The 16,618-nt window shown below is 47.1% G+C and overlaps 1 protein-coding gene across 1 annotated transcript in view; it reads right to left on the bottom strand.

Moving 5' to 3' along the window:
• Positions 1 to 16,011, bottom strand: part of chchd3a (coiled-coil-helix-coiled-coil-helix domain containing 3a) — a gene marked incomplete at both ends in the record, with an annotated part of 89,964 nt that extends 73,953 nt beyond the window's left edge. The window contains 2 exons of the mRNA XM_084330931.1: positions 2,473 to 2,653; positions 15,989 to 16,011. Coding sequence (XP_084187057.1) covers positions 2,473 to 2,653; positions 15,989 to 16,011 — 204 coding nt within the window. The remainder of the gene's footprint in view (positions 1 to 2,472; positions 2,654 to 15,988) is intronic.
• Positions 16,012 to 16,618: the final 607 nt, after the last annotated feature.

Here is a 16,618-nt window from a genome sequence, read left to right as displayed (position 1 = left end):
AGAGAGAGAGTCCCTGTGTGTATATCAGTTTAATAGCCCCGGCCCCCTGTGTGCTCGTCATCTCTCCACACTGCGTGGTGGTGTTGACAGCTCATTCCAGGGGTCTGGGAGTCAAAGTGAAAGCTGGCTGATATGGGAGCAGGGTCAGTGTGTGTGTGTGTGTGTGTGTGTGTGTGTGTGTGTGTGTGTGTGTGTGTGTGTGTGTGTGTGTGTGTGTGTGTGTGTGTGGGTGGTGGTAGAGGTGTGAGGGGTCACGCGGGCCAGACGCTCCTATGGATTACTGCTCAGGGCTACACACCGCATGCACACACACACACACACACTTGACATTTGTCACTGTGCCAGGTCGCAACATGTCAATTACAGCATATAAGTTCAGTTTGGTGTGCAAAATGTCATCCGTCTTAGGGGATACACTGCTTCTCTTGATTCATCTGTGATTAGGTGCATGGTACATGTGTCTGTGTGTCTGTCCGTGTGTCCGTGTGTCCGTGTGTCCGTGTGTGTGTGTGTGTGTGTGTGTGTGTGTGTGTGTGCGTGCGTGTGCGTGTGTGTGTCCGTGCGCGTGTGTGTGTGTGTGGGGGGGGGGGGGGGGGGGGTGTTGTGGAAGAATAATGACCTTTACTAGGGTTGTGTGTCAAAGAACTGATTCAACCTATTTGGTTCCAGACATACATGGCGTTTGGTTTAATCTGAGCTTCTCTTCTCTTCAGACTACAGGCTAAAGTAGCTCGCTCTCTCTCTATCTCTCTATCCACCCATCCATCCATCCATCCATCCATTTACCCACGCATCCATCCATCCATCCATGTATCTATGTATCTATTTATATATTTATAGCCCTGGGCGGGAGGCTATTTCAGTGGTTCTAAAACATCTTAATTTCAAGGAAATAAATACAAATAAATACAAATAAAAAGATGAATAATGAATACGTCTCATCCTAGTGCTTCTTCACGTGGTCTACTCGTCGTGGACAGCAGAGTTATGCTCTATATGAGGTGTAGTGGTTACGTTATTGCTGTTTCCGGCCGGTCCACCTCGCTTGAAATCGCAACGTATTTCCACCATTGACCATTTCTAAATCGTCTCGTTTAAAACAAATAAAGCATGAACATTTGCACGGTGTACCTTTCTGTGCGTATTCATCCACAATCTATAGCTCAATGTGAAAATATTCGCAATTAAATTGATTTCAACCAAAAATGCGTAAACAATAATGTTAGTGATATAGAAGGGAACTCATTTTGTGCAAAAAGGGAAAGCTTGTCAATGTTCATGAGGCACAATTGTTACAATAGCCGATAATCCATTTTCCCAATGATGAATCGCTAAACGGGTGGACCTCGCGGGCGGCCCAGAGCGACGTCAGACTACCCCTCCCTATACACTGCTCTGAGAGGTTGGTGACTATGGGTTTGACACGTTTGAGTCAAGGGCACACCCATGTCTGGAGCTGCGGTACCAGGCCCGCTTGGTCCAAACATAATGACCTCGGTTTTTTTTGTCATAAAAAATTATAATAAAAAGTTCAGAGCCAGCCAAGCTTTAACCCTTTCACTACCGCACTACCAAACCGGTTAACCCTTTCACTGCGACAATACAGAAGGTTGACCCTTTCACAGAATAACTAGGGATGTTCAATATTGGCTTTTTTATATTGTCCAACTCTTAATTTCCGATACCGATATCAACCGATACAGATATATGTGGGGTCCCCCCCCCCCCCCCCCCAAAAACTGAATAATTTCAGGTAATTAACCTTACATATCTCCTGTTGTGGAATTAACACAACATTATGCATACTTTTGACAATAAATAAAATAAGAATTTGTTCTTACTTGCTTGCCTGGTTAAATAAAGGTTAAATAAATGTAAAAGAATGATTAAATAAATATTTTTTTATGAATTATTTGAAAATCGATAGATATTTTCCGATATTACATTTTAATACCAATATCGGCCGATAATATCGGACATCCCTAAGGATAACCCTGTCACTGCCACACTACAGAAGGTTAACCCTTTACTATCACACTACTGACGGTAACCGTGAAATGGTTAATGTCACCGAGACAGTCTAACAGTTCTGCTCCATGCAGTGCTCCTGGACTCACGTAGAGCTGGAGGTACTGAGGGGTACTGGAGGGTACTGGGTGCACTGCTCTGAGACTCACGTAGAGCTGGGCGTACTGGAGGGTACTGGGGGTACTGAGGGGTACTGGAGGGTACTGGGTGCACTGCTCTGAGACTCACGTAGAGCTGGGCGTACTGGAGGGTACTGGGGGTACTGGGGGTACTGGGGGGTACTGGGTGCACTGCTCTGAGACTCACGTAGAGCTGAGGGTACTGGGGGTACTGGGGGGTACTGGAGGGTACTGGGTGCACTGCTCTGAGACTCACGTAGAGCTGAGGGTACTGGGGGTACTGGGGGGTACTGGAGGGTACTGGGTGCACTGCTCTGAGACTCACGTAGAGCTGGGCGCGGAGCCGCTCGTCCTCGGTGGTGACCCGCTCCCTCACGATGGCCTGCTGCAGGGTCTCCTGGGCCACGGCGCGCTCCACCGACAGGATCCGGGACACCTGGTCCTGGGCCTCGAGCTGGGCCTCGGCCTGGGCCATCGCTGCCGCCTGGAGCTTCTCCTCCTGCAGCCTGGGGGGAGAGAGAGCAGAGAGAGAGCGTGTGAGGAGAGAGCAGAGAGAGAGCAGAGAGAGAGCAGAGAGAGAGCAGAGAGAGAGCAGAGAGAGAGAGCAGAGAGAGAGCAGAGAGAGAGCAGAGAGAGAGCAGAGAGAGAGAGCAGAGAGAGAGCAGAGAGAGAGCAGAGAGAGAGCGTGTGAGGAGAGAGCAGAGAGAGAGCGCGTGAGGAGAGAGAGAGAGCAGAGAGAGAGCGTGTGAGGAGAGAGAGAGAGCAGAGAGAGAGCGTGTGAGGAGAGAGCAGAGAGAGAGCGCGTGAGGAGAGAGAGAGAGCAGAGAGAGAGCGTGTGAGGATTGAGAGAGAGCAGAGAGAGAGCGTGTGAGGAGAGAGCAGAGAGAGAGCAGAGAGAGAGCGCGTGAGGAGAGAGAGAGAGCAGAGAGAGAGCGTGTGAGGAGAGAGCAGAGAGAGAGCGCGTGAGGAGAGAGAGAGAGAGCAGAGAGAGAGCGTGTGAGGATTGAGAGAGAGCAGAGAGAGAGCGTGTGAGGAGAGAGCAGAGAGAGAGCAGAGAGAGAGCGCGTGAGGAGAGAGAGAGAGCAGAGAGAGAGCGTGTGAGGATTGAGAGAGAGCAGAGAGAGAGCGTGTGAGGAGAGAGCAGAGAGAGAGCAGAGAGAGAGCGCGTGAGGAGAGAGAGAGAGCAGAGAGAGAGCGTGTGAGGAGAGAGCAGAGAGAGAGCAGAGAGAGAGCAGAGAGAGAGCGTGTGAGGAGAGAGAGAGAGCAGAGAGAGAGCGTGTGAGGAGAGAGCAGAGAGAGAGCAGAGAGAGAGCGCGTGAGGAGAGAGAGAGAGAGAGCAGAGAGAGAGCAGAGAGAGAGCGTGTGAGGAGAGAGAGAGAGAGAGCAGAGAGAGAGCAGAGAGAGAGCGCGTGAGGAGAGAGAGAGAGAGAGCAGAGAGAGAGCAGAGAGAGAGCGTGTGAGGAGAGAGAGAGAGAGAGCAGAGAGAGAGCAGAGAGAGAGCGTGTGAGGAGAGAGCAGAGAGCAGAGAGAGAGAGAGAGAGAGAGCAGAGAGAGAGCAGAGAGAGAGCGTGTGAGGAGAGAGCAGAGAGAGAGCAGAGAGAGAGCGTGTGAGGAGAGAGCAGAGAGAGAGCGTGTGAGGAGAGAGCAGAGAGAGAGCAGAGAGAGCAGAGAGAGTAGAGAGATACCAGAGAGAGAAGAGAGAGAGTAGAGAGAGACCAGAGAGAGAAGAGAGAGAGCAGAAAGAGAGCAGAAAGAGAGCAGAGAGAGAGCGCGTGAGAGAGAGCAGAGAGAGAGCGCGTGAGAGAGAGCAGAGAGAGAAGAGAGATAGCAGAGAGAGAAGAGAGATAGCAGAGAGAGACCAGAGAGACCAGAGAGAGAAGAGAGAGAGCAGAAAGAGAGCAGAGAGAGAGCGCGTGAGAGAGAGCAGAGAGAAGAGAGAGAGCAGAAAGAGAGCAGAGAGAGAGCAGAGAGAGAGCGCGTGAGAGAGAGCAGAGAGAAGAGAGAGAGCAGAAAGAGAGCAGAGAGAGCGCGTGAGAGAGAGCAGAGAGAAGAGAGAGAGCAGAAAGAGAGCAGAGAGAGCAGAGAGAGAGCGCGTGAGAGAGCAGAGAGAGAAGAGAGAGAGCAGAAAGAGAGCAGAGAGAGCAGAGAGAGAGCGCGTGAGAGAGCAGAGAGAGAAGAGAGAGAGCAGAAAGAGAGCAGAGAGAGAGCAGAGAGAGAGAGCAGAGAGAGAGCAGAGAGAGCAGAGAGAGCGTGTGAGAGAGAGCAGAAAGAGAGCAGAGAGAGAGCGTGAGTGTAGTGATGCACCGATGTGAAAATTGTGGCCGATACCGATATTTACTGATGTCGATATCTCTGAGTCTGTATCAGCGTTTCCGTTAGCCGGTAATTACCGGTTTTTGACCGGCAAAATCTGTTGAAGTCCGACATATTTAATCTCTCCGGTCATAATGTCCGGTGAAAATAATTCCCTCTAAACACAATTAGATTATTTGAATTGTATTAAAATAGGCTAAAATTAAATAGCCTATGCGATTTCGGCAGCAGCACGAAGTCTCGAGGGACTTATTTTATTTGGAATATATTAATGACTGTATATACGCAAAAGTAGCCTAGTTTTAAGTTACAATATTATAAATGCCTTGATGATGTCATTCTTTATATAGGCATATCAATTGTTTTTAAGCTCAATAAACTCTGACCGGAATTTATCCCATTTGTCCGGTAGATTGAAATCTACCGGACACTCAGACCTGCAAAAAAAAATTCTAACGGAAACCCTGGTCTGTATACATTTTTTTTTCATGATAATCAAATAAAGAGCTATTTTCCAAAACGCTTTTTTATTTTTTTTTTACTTATTTTCAGAAATGACTGATATTTTGAAACTATTTAAGGCCAAAACATGTTAATTTTTTTTTTATTTATTTAAAAACAAAAAGGTAGTTATGGATGTGATGTGAGGCAGGTAGTTATGGATGTGAGGTACAGTAGGTAGGTAGTTATGGATGTGATGTGAGGCAGGTATTTATGGATGTGAGGTACAGTAGGTAGGTAGTTATGGATGTGAGGTACAGTAGGGCAGGTAGTTATGGATGTGATGTGAGGCAGGTAGTTATGGATGTGAGGTACAGTAGGTAGGTAGTTATGGATGTGATGTGAGGCAGGTGAGGGTCGTATATCATGGCTAACTCTGTACCAACTAGAATGCTACCACGAGCACACGAGCACACGGACACAAACTGTGCTGAACAATCTTTCAGACCAAGATACCGAGTCCGAGTTCAGCCCAGCAGCTCATGGTGGAGGACGTCTGGATATCATCAATACACCGAGGACAAATTAGACAAACTCGCTCTGAAAAGTACAATAAGAATCACTGGAAACAGTGATTCAGAGATAGAGGAGGCATCGCTCTCTGCAGACCCTCCGTCTGAAGGCTGCTGCGTTCTCTCAGTGTTGCCTAGCAACTAAGCAACCGGTGAGCTTGATTAGTGAAGTGTAAGAACGGCCCTGGAAACCTGAGAGTCTTCCTCTCGCCGGGAGAGTCAAGAGTTAATAATAATGTGCTGGTAGAGTTAAATAAAACACAGACTGAGTGAATGACGGAGTGAAATAGTCTGTTGGTAGTTAAATAAAACACAGACTGAGTGAATGATGGAGTGAACCAGTCTGTTGGTAGTTAAATAAAACACAGACTGAGTGAATGATGGAGTGAAACAGTCTGTTGGTAGTTAAATAAAACACAGACTGAGTGAATGATGGAGTGAAATAGTCTGTTGGTAGTTAAATAAAACACAGACTGAGTGAATGACGGAGTGAAATAGTCTGTTGGTAGTTAAATAAAACACAGACTGAGTGAATGATGGAGTGAAATAGTCTGTTGGTAGTTAAATAAAACACAGACTGAGTGAATGATGGAGTGAAATAGTCTGTTGGTAGTTAAATAAAACACAGACTGAGTGAATGATGGAGTGAAATAGTCTGTTGGTAGTTAAATAAAACACAGACTGAGTGAATGATGGAGTGAAATAGTCTGTTGGTAGTTAAATAAAACACAGACTGAGTGAATGATGGAGTGAAATAGTCTGTTGGTAGTTAAATAAAACACAGACTGAGTGAATGATGGAGTGAAATAGTCTGCTGGTTCCAATCGGTCGGAATCAGAAGAATCGTTGAGCTCCGAGTGGATTCAATAGTAGTCTGGAGAGATGATATACAGAGAGGGAGGGAGGGAGAGCGAGAGACACACACAGAGAGGGAGAGAGATAGAGAGACAGGGAGAGAGAGACACAGAGGAAGAGAGAGAGAGAGACACACAGAGAGATAGAGAGACAGAGGGAGGGAGATAGATAGAGAAAGACATACAGAGGGAGAGAGACACACACACACACAGAGGGAGGGAGAGAGAGAGATAAACATAACTTTTCCGTGCTTGCATTACCTTGTGTGTTGGCAATACTACTGTGTCAATAAACCGAGCCTCTTGGAGGGGCGCCCCAGTGGCGAACCACATAACGCGCTCAGCCGCGGCACGGCCGACCCGGGTTTGATTCACGGACCCGTCGTTATTTGCCGAATGTCTTCCCCCCACTCTGTCTCCCGTTCCTCCTCTCTCTCTCTCTCTACTGGACTGCCCAGTAGCAAAAAGCGATAAACGCTAAAAAATAAATCTAAAAAAATAAATAAACCGATCCTCTTTTAATTGAATAGAATAGAGACAGAACCATAACATGTTATTTGGCCCTGAGGGAAGAAAAGCAGCGAGTGCGAGAGAGAGAGAGAGAGAGAGAGAGAGAGAGAGAGAGAGAGCGAGAGAGAGAGAGAGAAAGAGAGACAGAGAGAGAGGAGGATGGGAGGGGGAGAGAAAAAGACCAGCCATGTCCAGTCTCACAGTCCACTGGGGTCCACACGGTCAGCACACTGCATCCATCATCACTGACTGACTCTCACACACACAGAGGAATTCAGCCTGCACACACACACACACACACATATGAATTCAGCCTGCACACACACACAAAGGAAGTTAACATGCACACACACAAGTATGTCTCTCTCTCAAACATGCACATGCACACACACAGTCGGTCTCTTCAACACGCTTGTGCACACACATACACACACACACACAGTCCATCTCTTCAACACGCTTGTGCACACACATACACACACACACACAGTCCATCTCTTCAACACGCTTGTGCACACACATACACACACACACACAGTCCGTCTCTTCAACACGCTTGTGCGCTCACATACACACACACAGTGGGAGCAATCTAACGGCCTCCTCCTGGCCACCATCCAGACCCTCCTACAGCTCCCTGCGCCTCCTCTCTGCACCTCCTGTCTGCAAGCTGCTGACACGCTCATATGGAGGATTAGGAGGAACTCCTGTATAATAGTGGCTCCTGTACCTAATGGGGTCCCAATGTTCTCTCACACACACACACCAGTCAGGAACAATACAGTGACATGGTGGTGAGATGTAACAGTAAAGTGCAATAGTAACATACAATGTAGAGGTGATTAAAATGGGTATACAATATATAAATAAGTACTACTGCTGAGTAATAGTGCTAATCAGATGTATGCACAGAGTTGTAGTATTAACACATTGGTTGCCAGCCGGATATGGCGATTTATCGCTTGGATGCCACCACGTTAATGAATGGGAGGACGAGCACATTTGCGAACGCATAAACTATATCTTAAATTATGGCTATGTGTCTAATACACCCGCCGCTTATCAATGACTTGCTTGCAGTCAACATGTACGAAACAGATTGTTTTTTCATCAGTACATTTCCGTTTTATACCGTTTTGTATACGAGTATAGTTTCGGAGAGATACTATATCTGTACATATGCCTTACCTACTACTTACACTGCTGGTCGCCTGATTTAGCCGGCTGATTTATGAATCGTTTTCAAATAAACGCTAGATTATCGAGAGTATTTGTGTTCTTATGCCTCGCCAGTGACTCTGGTAACGCGACACTGCTTGCCAGAGGTGGGGAAACCCTGGGGCGGAGTTTTTCTCTGATGCACTTCTTCACTCAATCCAATGATGTGCATTACCATCCAGGAGACGATAGGGGGCGGTATTTGCCCTGTTCAAGCTCAGAGCCATTCCCAATGATAATGTCAGGCTGGACGGATGAAAAATGTATGGATATCGCTAATAAAAGTAATAACGACTAAATAACGAGAAATCTCATTATTGGCAACCAACGCATGGCGGCCAACAACGAGATCTCTTGTTGTTGGCAACCAATGTGTTAATATGTACAGTGATACAGGTATAAAGACACTATGGTAGTAAGTCATACTGACCAGCAGTGTAAGTAGTAGGTAAGGCATATGTACAGATATAGTATCTACAGATATGTATAGTATCTACAGATATATAGTATAGATATATAGTATCTACAGATATATAGTATCTATATAGTATCTACAGATATAGATATAGTATCTACATATATATAGTATCTACAGATATATATAGTATCTACAGATATATAGTAGATATATAGTATCTACATATATATAGTATCTACAGATATATATAGTATCTACAGATATATAGTATAGATATATAGTATCTACAGATATATAGTATCTACAGATATATAGTATCTACAGATATAGATATAGTATCTACATATATATAGTATCTACAGATATATAGTATCTACAGATATATAGTATAGATATATAGTATCTACAGATATATAGTATCTACAGATATATAGTATCTACAGATATAGATATAGTATCTACATATATATAGTATCTACAGATATATAGTATCTACAGATATAGATATAGTATCTACAGATATGTGTATAGTATCTACAGATATATGATATATGATATATTCATTTATAATGCGCCCCCTAGCCAATTTCTACATGGGTCTGGGGTGCGTGCCTTGCATACCAGTGTTGTCTCTCACTAGGGCTCCGGCCCCCTGGTTACACTGTGTTCACCAGCTCAGGTGCTGCAGTCACCTGTCAAGGTGCTCCCATAGTCGAGCGGACTGTACGCGGACTGGACTCAGCGGAGGTCTGCTGGACTCTTTGAGCTTTCACAGTCGAGAGGACCTCCGCGGACCAATTTCCTACATGTCTCGCGCCAGTTTACACAATTCTTCCCACGCTGTTCAACTTCTGTCATGTCGTCGTCGTCATCCGATGTCAAAATAAAGAGCATGTTATCTCCGTTTCCAATATTTCGATAATAAAACGGGCAGTTTTACACACTTGAATAACAGGGGCAGCGAGATGCAATGTACCATATAGGCTTGAGGTGGACAGCGCGTGGTGCTGAAATGACAAACACGCATTGCATGAAATAAAAGCACCAGTTTTATTTAGAAATATTGGAAACGGAGATAGCTAGCTAGCTCTGCTCTGAGTACCCTTTGGGTCCGCTTTGAGACCACGGGAGTCTGCTCCGTGTACGGTCCGCTCGACTGTGGGAGGAGCTTTAGGGTTAACACATAGCAGTGTTCCTCTCACTAGGCCCCCTGGTTACACTGGGTTCACCAGCTCAGGTGCTGCAGTCACCTGTCTGTCCAAAGTGGGCGGGTCCAGACACACCTCCGCGTTGTCGAGGCAACACGCAGCCAAAATCACACAAACAAAAGATGTCATCAAATCAAATTCCAATTCCATTTCCAATTATTTCCCCCAAACAACATTGCTTCATATATTTAAATAAATAAATAATAAGGACTGGAATCTGGCTCCAACAATGATTATTATGGTAATAATTCTGATGACTATGATTACAGTGCAGGGCAGCTGTAGAGCCGTGTGAAAGCGGCCGGCAGGTATAAAAGTCACCAATCCGCTTCAATCAGGTGCATGGTGTTTGTTCCGTGACAGTTTATTTCTCCTCCTCCTCTGGGCAGAGTGTGATGTGTGTGTTTTCACGGTGTGCGCTGTGCAGAGCCACTTCTCGATAAGTGCTTGGCCTTCCTCCAGGGAACCAACACAAGGCCATTGTTGTTAGTGATTGGGCCGGTTCACCCCTGCGACTCACCTCCACGCCTGCCGTCAGCCCCCCGCGGCCCCCAGGGGCCGCAGCACTGCGGAGAAACACCAGAGAACCAAGCCTGGAGGCCAAGCTCAGGACGACGGAGGCGGCGATGAGAAGAAATGGTTCCTGTGAAAAACAAAGAGCCCGGCGGGAAGCGCTCTCTCTCTCTCTCTCTCTCTCTCTCTCTCTCTCTCAACTTGGCTGCCGGCACCGAGTGCTTCACTGAGCAAAGAGTGCCGTCTGTCTGCCTCACTCACCTCTAGTGCTCTGCCATCGTTAGGGCTATAGTGGGAGGCTTTCTTCATTCTACTGGAGAAGAGTGGCCTTGAGAACTGATAGGCAAAGAGAGGGAGGGAGGGAGGGAGGGAGGGAGAGAGAGAGAGAGAGAGAGAAAGATATGGGAAGAGAGAGAGAGGAAGATAGAGTGAGGAGAGAGAGGAAGAGAGAGAGATATGGGAAGAGAGAGAGAGGAAGATAGAGTGAGGAGAGAGAGGAAGAGAGAGAGATATGGGAAGAGAGAGAGAGGAAGATAGAGTGAGGTCCCACTTGCAAACCAAGACTTCACCAAATGGGACAAACACCCAACTGAGACTCTGCATGCAGAATTTTGCAAATCCATTCTCCGCACCCAACGGAAAACGCCAAATAATGCATGCAGAGCAGAACTAGGAAGATACCCACTAATCATCAAAATTCAAAAAAGAGCATTCAAATTCCACAACCACCTAAAAGAAAGCGACCCAGACACACTCCACAACATAGCCCTCACCCACAGAGAGACCCTCGATAGATGCCCACTCAGCCAGATGGTTCTGGGACTCTGCTCACAAACACAAGCAGAGCCACCAGACAGAAACCACACTGGACTAAATCAAATTATAAGAAAACAAAAAGAAAACTATCCGACACATTGGAAAGAAACAACCCAAAACCAGAGCAAATTGAAATGCTATTTGGCCCTAAACAGAGAGTACACAGTGGCAGAATACCTGAGCACTGTGACTGACCCAAAACTAAGAAGATCCTTGACTAGGTACAGACTCAGCGAGCACAGCCTAGCCATTGAGAAAGGCCGCCATAGGCAGACCTGGCTCCCAAGAGAAGACAGACTATGCACCCACTGCACACAAGACGAGGTGGAAACCGAGCTCCACTTCTTAACAACCTGCCCCCTATACCAAGACATCAGAGACATATACTTCCCACAAATTGCAAACACCCAAAGAGACTTTGAAAACATGGACAGTAACTCAAAACTCCCATACCTACTGGGAGAAATACAAGAATGTGCAAACACAGCAGCAAGATTTGTGAGCTGCTGTGACAAGAAAAGGACATCCAGCGGAATACAACCACCATAAAGACTGTACAAGAAATTCCGTCTGTAATGTACTGATTTCTTTTTGTTTTCTCTGTTTGATTGTTTTGGTTTGTTTTGTTTTGTTTGGCTTTGGCAATGTAAACGTATGTTTCCCATGTCAATAAAGCCCATTTGAATTGAATTGTGAGGAGAGAGAGGAAGAGAGAGATATGGGAAGAGCAGAGAGATAGAGTGGAGAGAGGAAGGATGAAGAGAGGGCCAAAAGTCAAGTGTGTGTGCGTGTGTGTGTGTGTGTGTGTGTGTGTGTGTGTGTGTGTGTGTGTGTGTGTGTGACCCCAGAGACACATCAACACTCCACGTCTCTCTCTCTGCAGGCGCTGACCTTGAGCAGGAGCTTCAGTCACGTGAGGTGGAGAGAGAGAACAGCTGATGAGAGAGAGAGCTGCACAGCGGAGAGAGAGAACAGCTGATGAGAGAGAGAGCTGCACAGCGGAGAGAGAGAACAGCTTATGAGAGAGAGAGAGCTGCACAGCGGAGAGAGAGAACAGCTTATGAGAGAGAGAGAGCTGCACAGCGGAGAGAGAGAACAGCTTATGAGAGAGAGAGAGAGAGAGAGAGAGCTGCACAGCGGAGAGAGAGAACAGCTTATGAGAGAGAGAGAGAGAGAGAGCTGCACAGCGGAGAGAGAGCAGCTGATGAGAGAGAGAGAGCTGCACAGCGGAGAGAGAGAGCAGCTGATGAGAGAGAGAGAGAGCTGTGTGTGTGTGTGTGTGTGTGTGTGTGTTATACTTAATAGCCCTACACCGTCAGGAATGCTGTGCTAAGACCAATAGCACTAAAGCCAATTCAAATACATTTACCAGTTCTCACCCGGCGCTCTCCAGGGAGCCATTAGAGAAACATCATCCCTGCCCCCCGGCGGGCAGACAGAGGACCTTCAGTAGAAGCCTCCTCTCCCTCCTTCTCTCCCCTTCCTCTCCCTCCATCTCTCCCCTTCCTCTCCCTCCATATCTCCTCTTCCTCTCCCTCCATCTCTCCCCTTCCTCTCCCTCCATCTCTCCCCTTCCTCTCCCTCCATCTATCCATCCTCTAGTTCCTCTCCCTCCATATCTCCTCTTCCTCTCCCTCCATCTATCCATCCTCTAGTTCCTCTCCCTCCATATCTCCTCTTCCTCTCCCTCCATCTCTCCCTCCATCTCTCCCCCCATCCTCTCCCCTTCCTCTCTCTCCCCTTCCTCTCCCTCCATATCTCCTCTTCCTCTCCCTCCATCTATCCATCCTCTAGTTCCTCTCCCTCCATCTCTCCCTCCATCTCTCCCCCCATCCTCTCCCCTTCCTCTCTCTCCCCTTCCTCTCCCTCCATATCTCCTCTTCCTCTCCCTCCATCTATCCATCCTCTAGTTCCTCTCCCTCCATCTATTCCTCCTCTAGTTCCTCTCCCTCCATCTATTCCTCCTCTAGTTCCCTTCTCTCCATCTCTCCTCTTGCTCTTCCTCCATATATCCCTCCTCTAGTTCCCTTCTCTCTGTCTCTCCCCTTCCTCTCCCCTTCCTCATCTCTCCATCTCTCCCTCATCTCTCCCCTTCCTCTCCCTCCATCTCTCCCTCATCTCTCCCCTTCCTCTCCCTCCTTCCTCTCCCCTTCCTCTCCCTCCATCTCTCCCTCCATCTCTCCCCCCATCCTCTCCCCTTCCTCTCTCTCCCCTTCCTCTCTCTCCCCTTCCTCTCCCTCCATCTCTCCCCTTCCTCTACCTCCATCCTCTCCCCTTCCTCTCCCTCCATCTCTCCCCTTCCTCTCCCTCAATCTCTCCCTCCATCTCTCCCTCCCTCTCTCCCCGTCCGCTCCTCTCTCTCTCGACCCGCTCGCTCATTAAAGCCTCCTCTCCCTCTCCAGCCGTCAGCCGGTGTCTTTATCGCGTGGCAGACAGAATGGATGCTGATAGTGTTGCATATAAACCGGGGATTTCAAGCGCGGCCCCAGCGCCTTGGAACAAAAGGCGTTTAAAGGCCCCCATGCAATATTGATGGTGGAATAATGTCTTCGAGTGCTGGCCATGAATTCTTTATGGGATCATAACCCCCCCCCCCCCCGACTCGTACACACACACACACACACACACACACACACAAACCCCCCTGACTTTTGGCAGCTATGGAATTTTGGACAATCCCTAGCGGGGGGGGGGGGGAGACACACACACACACACACATCTATACGAGCTCTCACTGAGGAAGTAAAGCAAAGTTAGCCGTCTCATTTACAGACAGCAGTTTTAGTTTTTCCTCTTAAAATCCTTTATTTTATTAAATCATTCCATCAATCATCAGATGTAGCAACAGGATCTTATTAACAGGGAGGAGACGGTGACACACGGCTGTATCATGTGTGTGGGGCTGGCTGGCTGGCTGACCCTCCGCAGCAGAGTCACAGCGCTGCCCTCTTGTGGCGACAAAGGGTAATGATAATGATGGAGACCATCTGAGGAAGGAACCCCTTCTTTTGGTCCTCTTGATTGATTGATTGAAAACTTTATTTAACAGATTGCAGAATGGGTACAATACAGTACAACTCAATACAAACAATTGTTAAGGGGATGCAGACCAGAGAAAGACTTTCGTCTTGTTTACATCGGGGTCCCCCATTTTCAATTCATCAAGACATTTATGACATACAAATATACAGTACTGTGTACGAAAAAGAGATCATAAAAAAATATATACATCCGAAGGGGAAGAAACTGTACATTGGAGGATGTTGGGTGGGGGGGTGGGGGGGGGGGCTGGTCTTCGAGAGCGGTTTTGAGCGGCTCTTCACTAAAAGAGCTCTTTAGTTTTAGCTCATAAATGGTAAATGGCTGCATTTATATAGCAACTTTTATCCAAAGCGCTTTACAATTTGTTCCTCACATTTTACCCATTCACTCACCGACGGCGGAGGCGACCACGCGAGGTGCCAACCTGCTCATCTGGGGGCAGTTAGGGGTTAAGTGCCTTGCTCAAGGACACTTCAACGCGCTGCCCCCGGGAGGAGCAGGAATCTAACCGGGAACCTCCGGATTATCAGTCGTCCCCCCAGATGGGTTTGCACTCCTGAACACGGGACACAGAGGGACCGTCTGTCCAAATGAACAGACCAGTGGGGGGGGGGTCTCTGGACTTTCAGGGACATTGAACGCGGTCAATAGGACCCGTTAGGTGCCGGCGGTGAACCGGTCACCAGCGGGTCTAATGTGAGAAGCTAATATAGCGAGACTACCTTTTTCTTTATGTCCCAAAAAACGCATCAAACACAATATTTTCTTCAATACCTATTATTGGTTCATTTCAAAATGAGCCTATGGAGGTAAAGGGCGAGGCCGACGGTCGAGTTTGCCAGAGAGAAGACGAGAAATCACATTATTCGGTGGGGAACTATTTTGATGGTCGCGTCGCAAGGCCGGACTTGGGAGGCAATTGTATCCATTTGTGGCGATAATAATAATAAAGAGACTATAAAGTGAGATACTGTACGATAAGGCAGGGCAGGGCAACGTATTCAGAGACAACAGAGGAAACATCTGGAGTGTGAAATTATCTCTGTTGGTGCTCGAGGCTCTGGGGTTGTGTGTGTGTGTGTGTGTGTGTGTGTGTGTGTGTGTGTGTGTGTGTGTGTGTGTGTGTGTGTGTGTGTGTGTGTGATATGCTCAGAGAACAAACACTCACATTAACACTCACTTTAGACACTTTAACACCACACCATATTTTATCTAAGAGATTTGCACTACATCCATACCTCATTTTAGCATTTTGAAAAGGTTTTTGTAGCTCATCGTCTACATTTTTACTTCATTGTACTTAAGTTTGTATATTGTATATTTGTATAGTGTTGGGACTTTATTCCTCCGTTTACTGTATGAAGCACATTCGCAGGGGCTCATACAGAACCAAGCATTTCACTGTAATGTACATGTACTTTATAAGTGACAAATAAAAGCAAACTCAGAGAGAAACACACGGGGAAAGGTTCTGATACGTGTAACAGAGCTGTGAACTTATAATAAGGAATAGTAAGTAATACTTTCCGTCACATTTCGTTGACAGATCAATGTACAGCCGCAACCGATACCTGTTTTCATGCATGGCTCTGCGACCGCACTTGATACGGACGTTAAAGTTTACATGCGGCCGGTAAATCAGCTGTCCATGTGAGCGGATGATGATTTTGATGATGAGATAAGATGAGATAAGATGATAAGAGTAATCTAAATGTTCTCCAGCCGTTAGTTCTCCAGCCGTTGGCCAGGTCGCTCCATGTCTACGGTTGTGGAGCCTGATGGCTACTGGTAAATGGTGCATTTATATAGCAGCTTTTATCCAAAGCGCTTTACAATTTGTTCCTCACATCCACACACCAACGGCGGAATTGCAAGGTACCATGCAAGGAGCGGGAATCAAACTGGGAACCTTCCGATTACCAGACGACCACTCTACCTCCTGAGCCACTGTCGCTCCATGTCTATGGTTGTGGAGCCTGATGGCTACTGGCACAAAGGACTGTCGTGGGGGGGGGGGGGGGGTCACATGCTCCTCATCTTAGCTAGCTCCTCATAGAGGGGGGGAGGAGGGGGGGGGGGGGTTCTCCAGGATAGGATCTCCAGGAGAGGATATTAGCAAACCTGTCAGGAAGTCAGCAGCAGTCGCGGTTGTTGCCTAGCGACAATCAAACGTTCCACTTAAACCGTCGCTAACGAGTGGGACGTGAGGACGACGAGGTGAGAGCAGGAAGAAGACGACAGAGAGAGACGGAGGACGAGAGGCAACCAGTGTTGGGAACGCGTTACAGTAACGCCATTACTTTTGCCAGTAACTAGTAGGGGTGGGAATCACCAGAGGCCTCACGATACGATACTATCACGATACTTGAGTCACGATACGATAGTATTGCGATACTAAATCTATTACGATATGCTGAGTATTGCGACATTAATATTGCGATATATTGCGATTTATTACCTTTTTTCAACTGCAAAGTAAAACTTTGTCAACATGTTTTGTCTAATAAAATAAAGTTCAGTCTGTTCATCTCACTTCAATAATTTTTATTGCAGAACATGGTATTTT

This window comes from Notolepis coatsorum (assembly GCF_963971535.1).
Source record: "Notolepis coatsorum genome assembly, chromosome: 15".
NCBI lineage: Eukaryota > Metazoa > Chordata > Actinopteri > Aulopiformes > Paralepididae > Notolepis > Notolepis coatsorum.
This window is presented reverse-complemented; position numbering and strand designations above follow the sequence as displayed.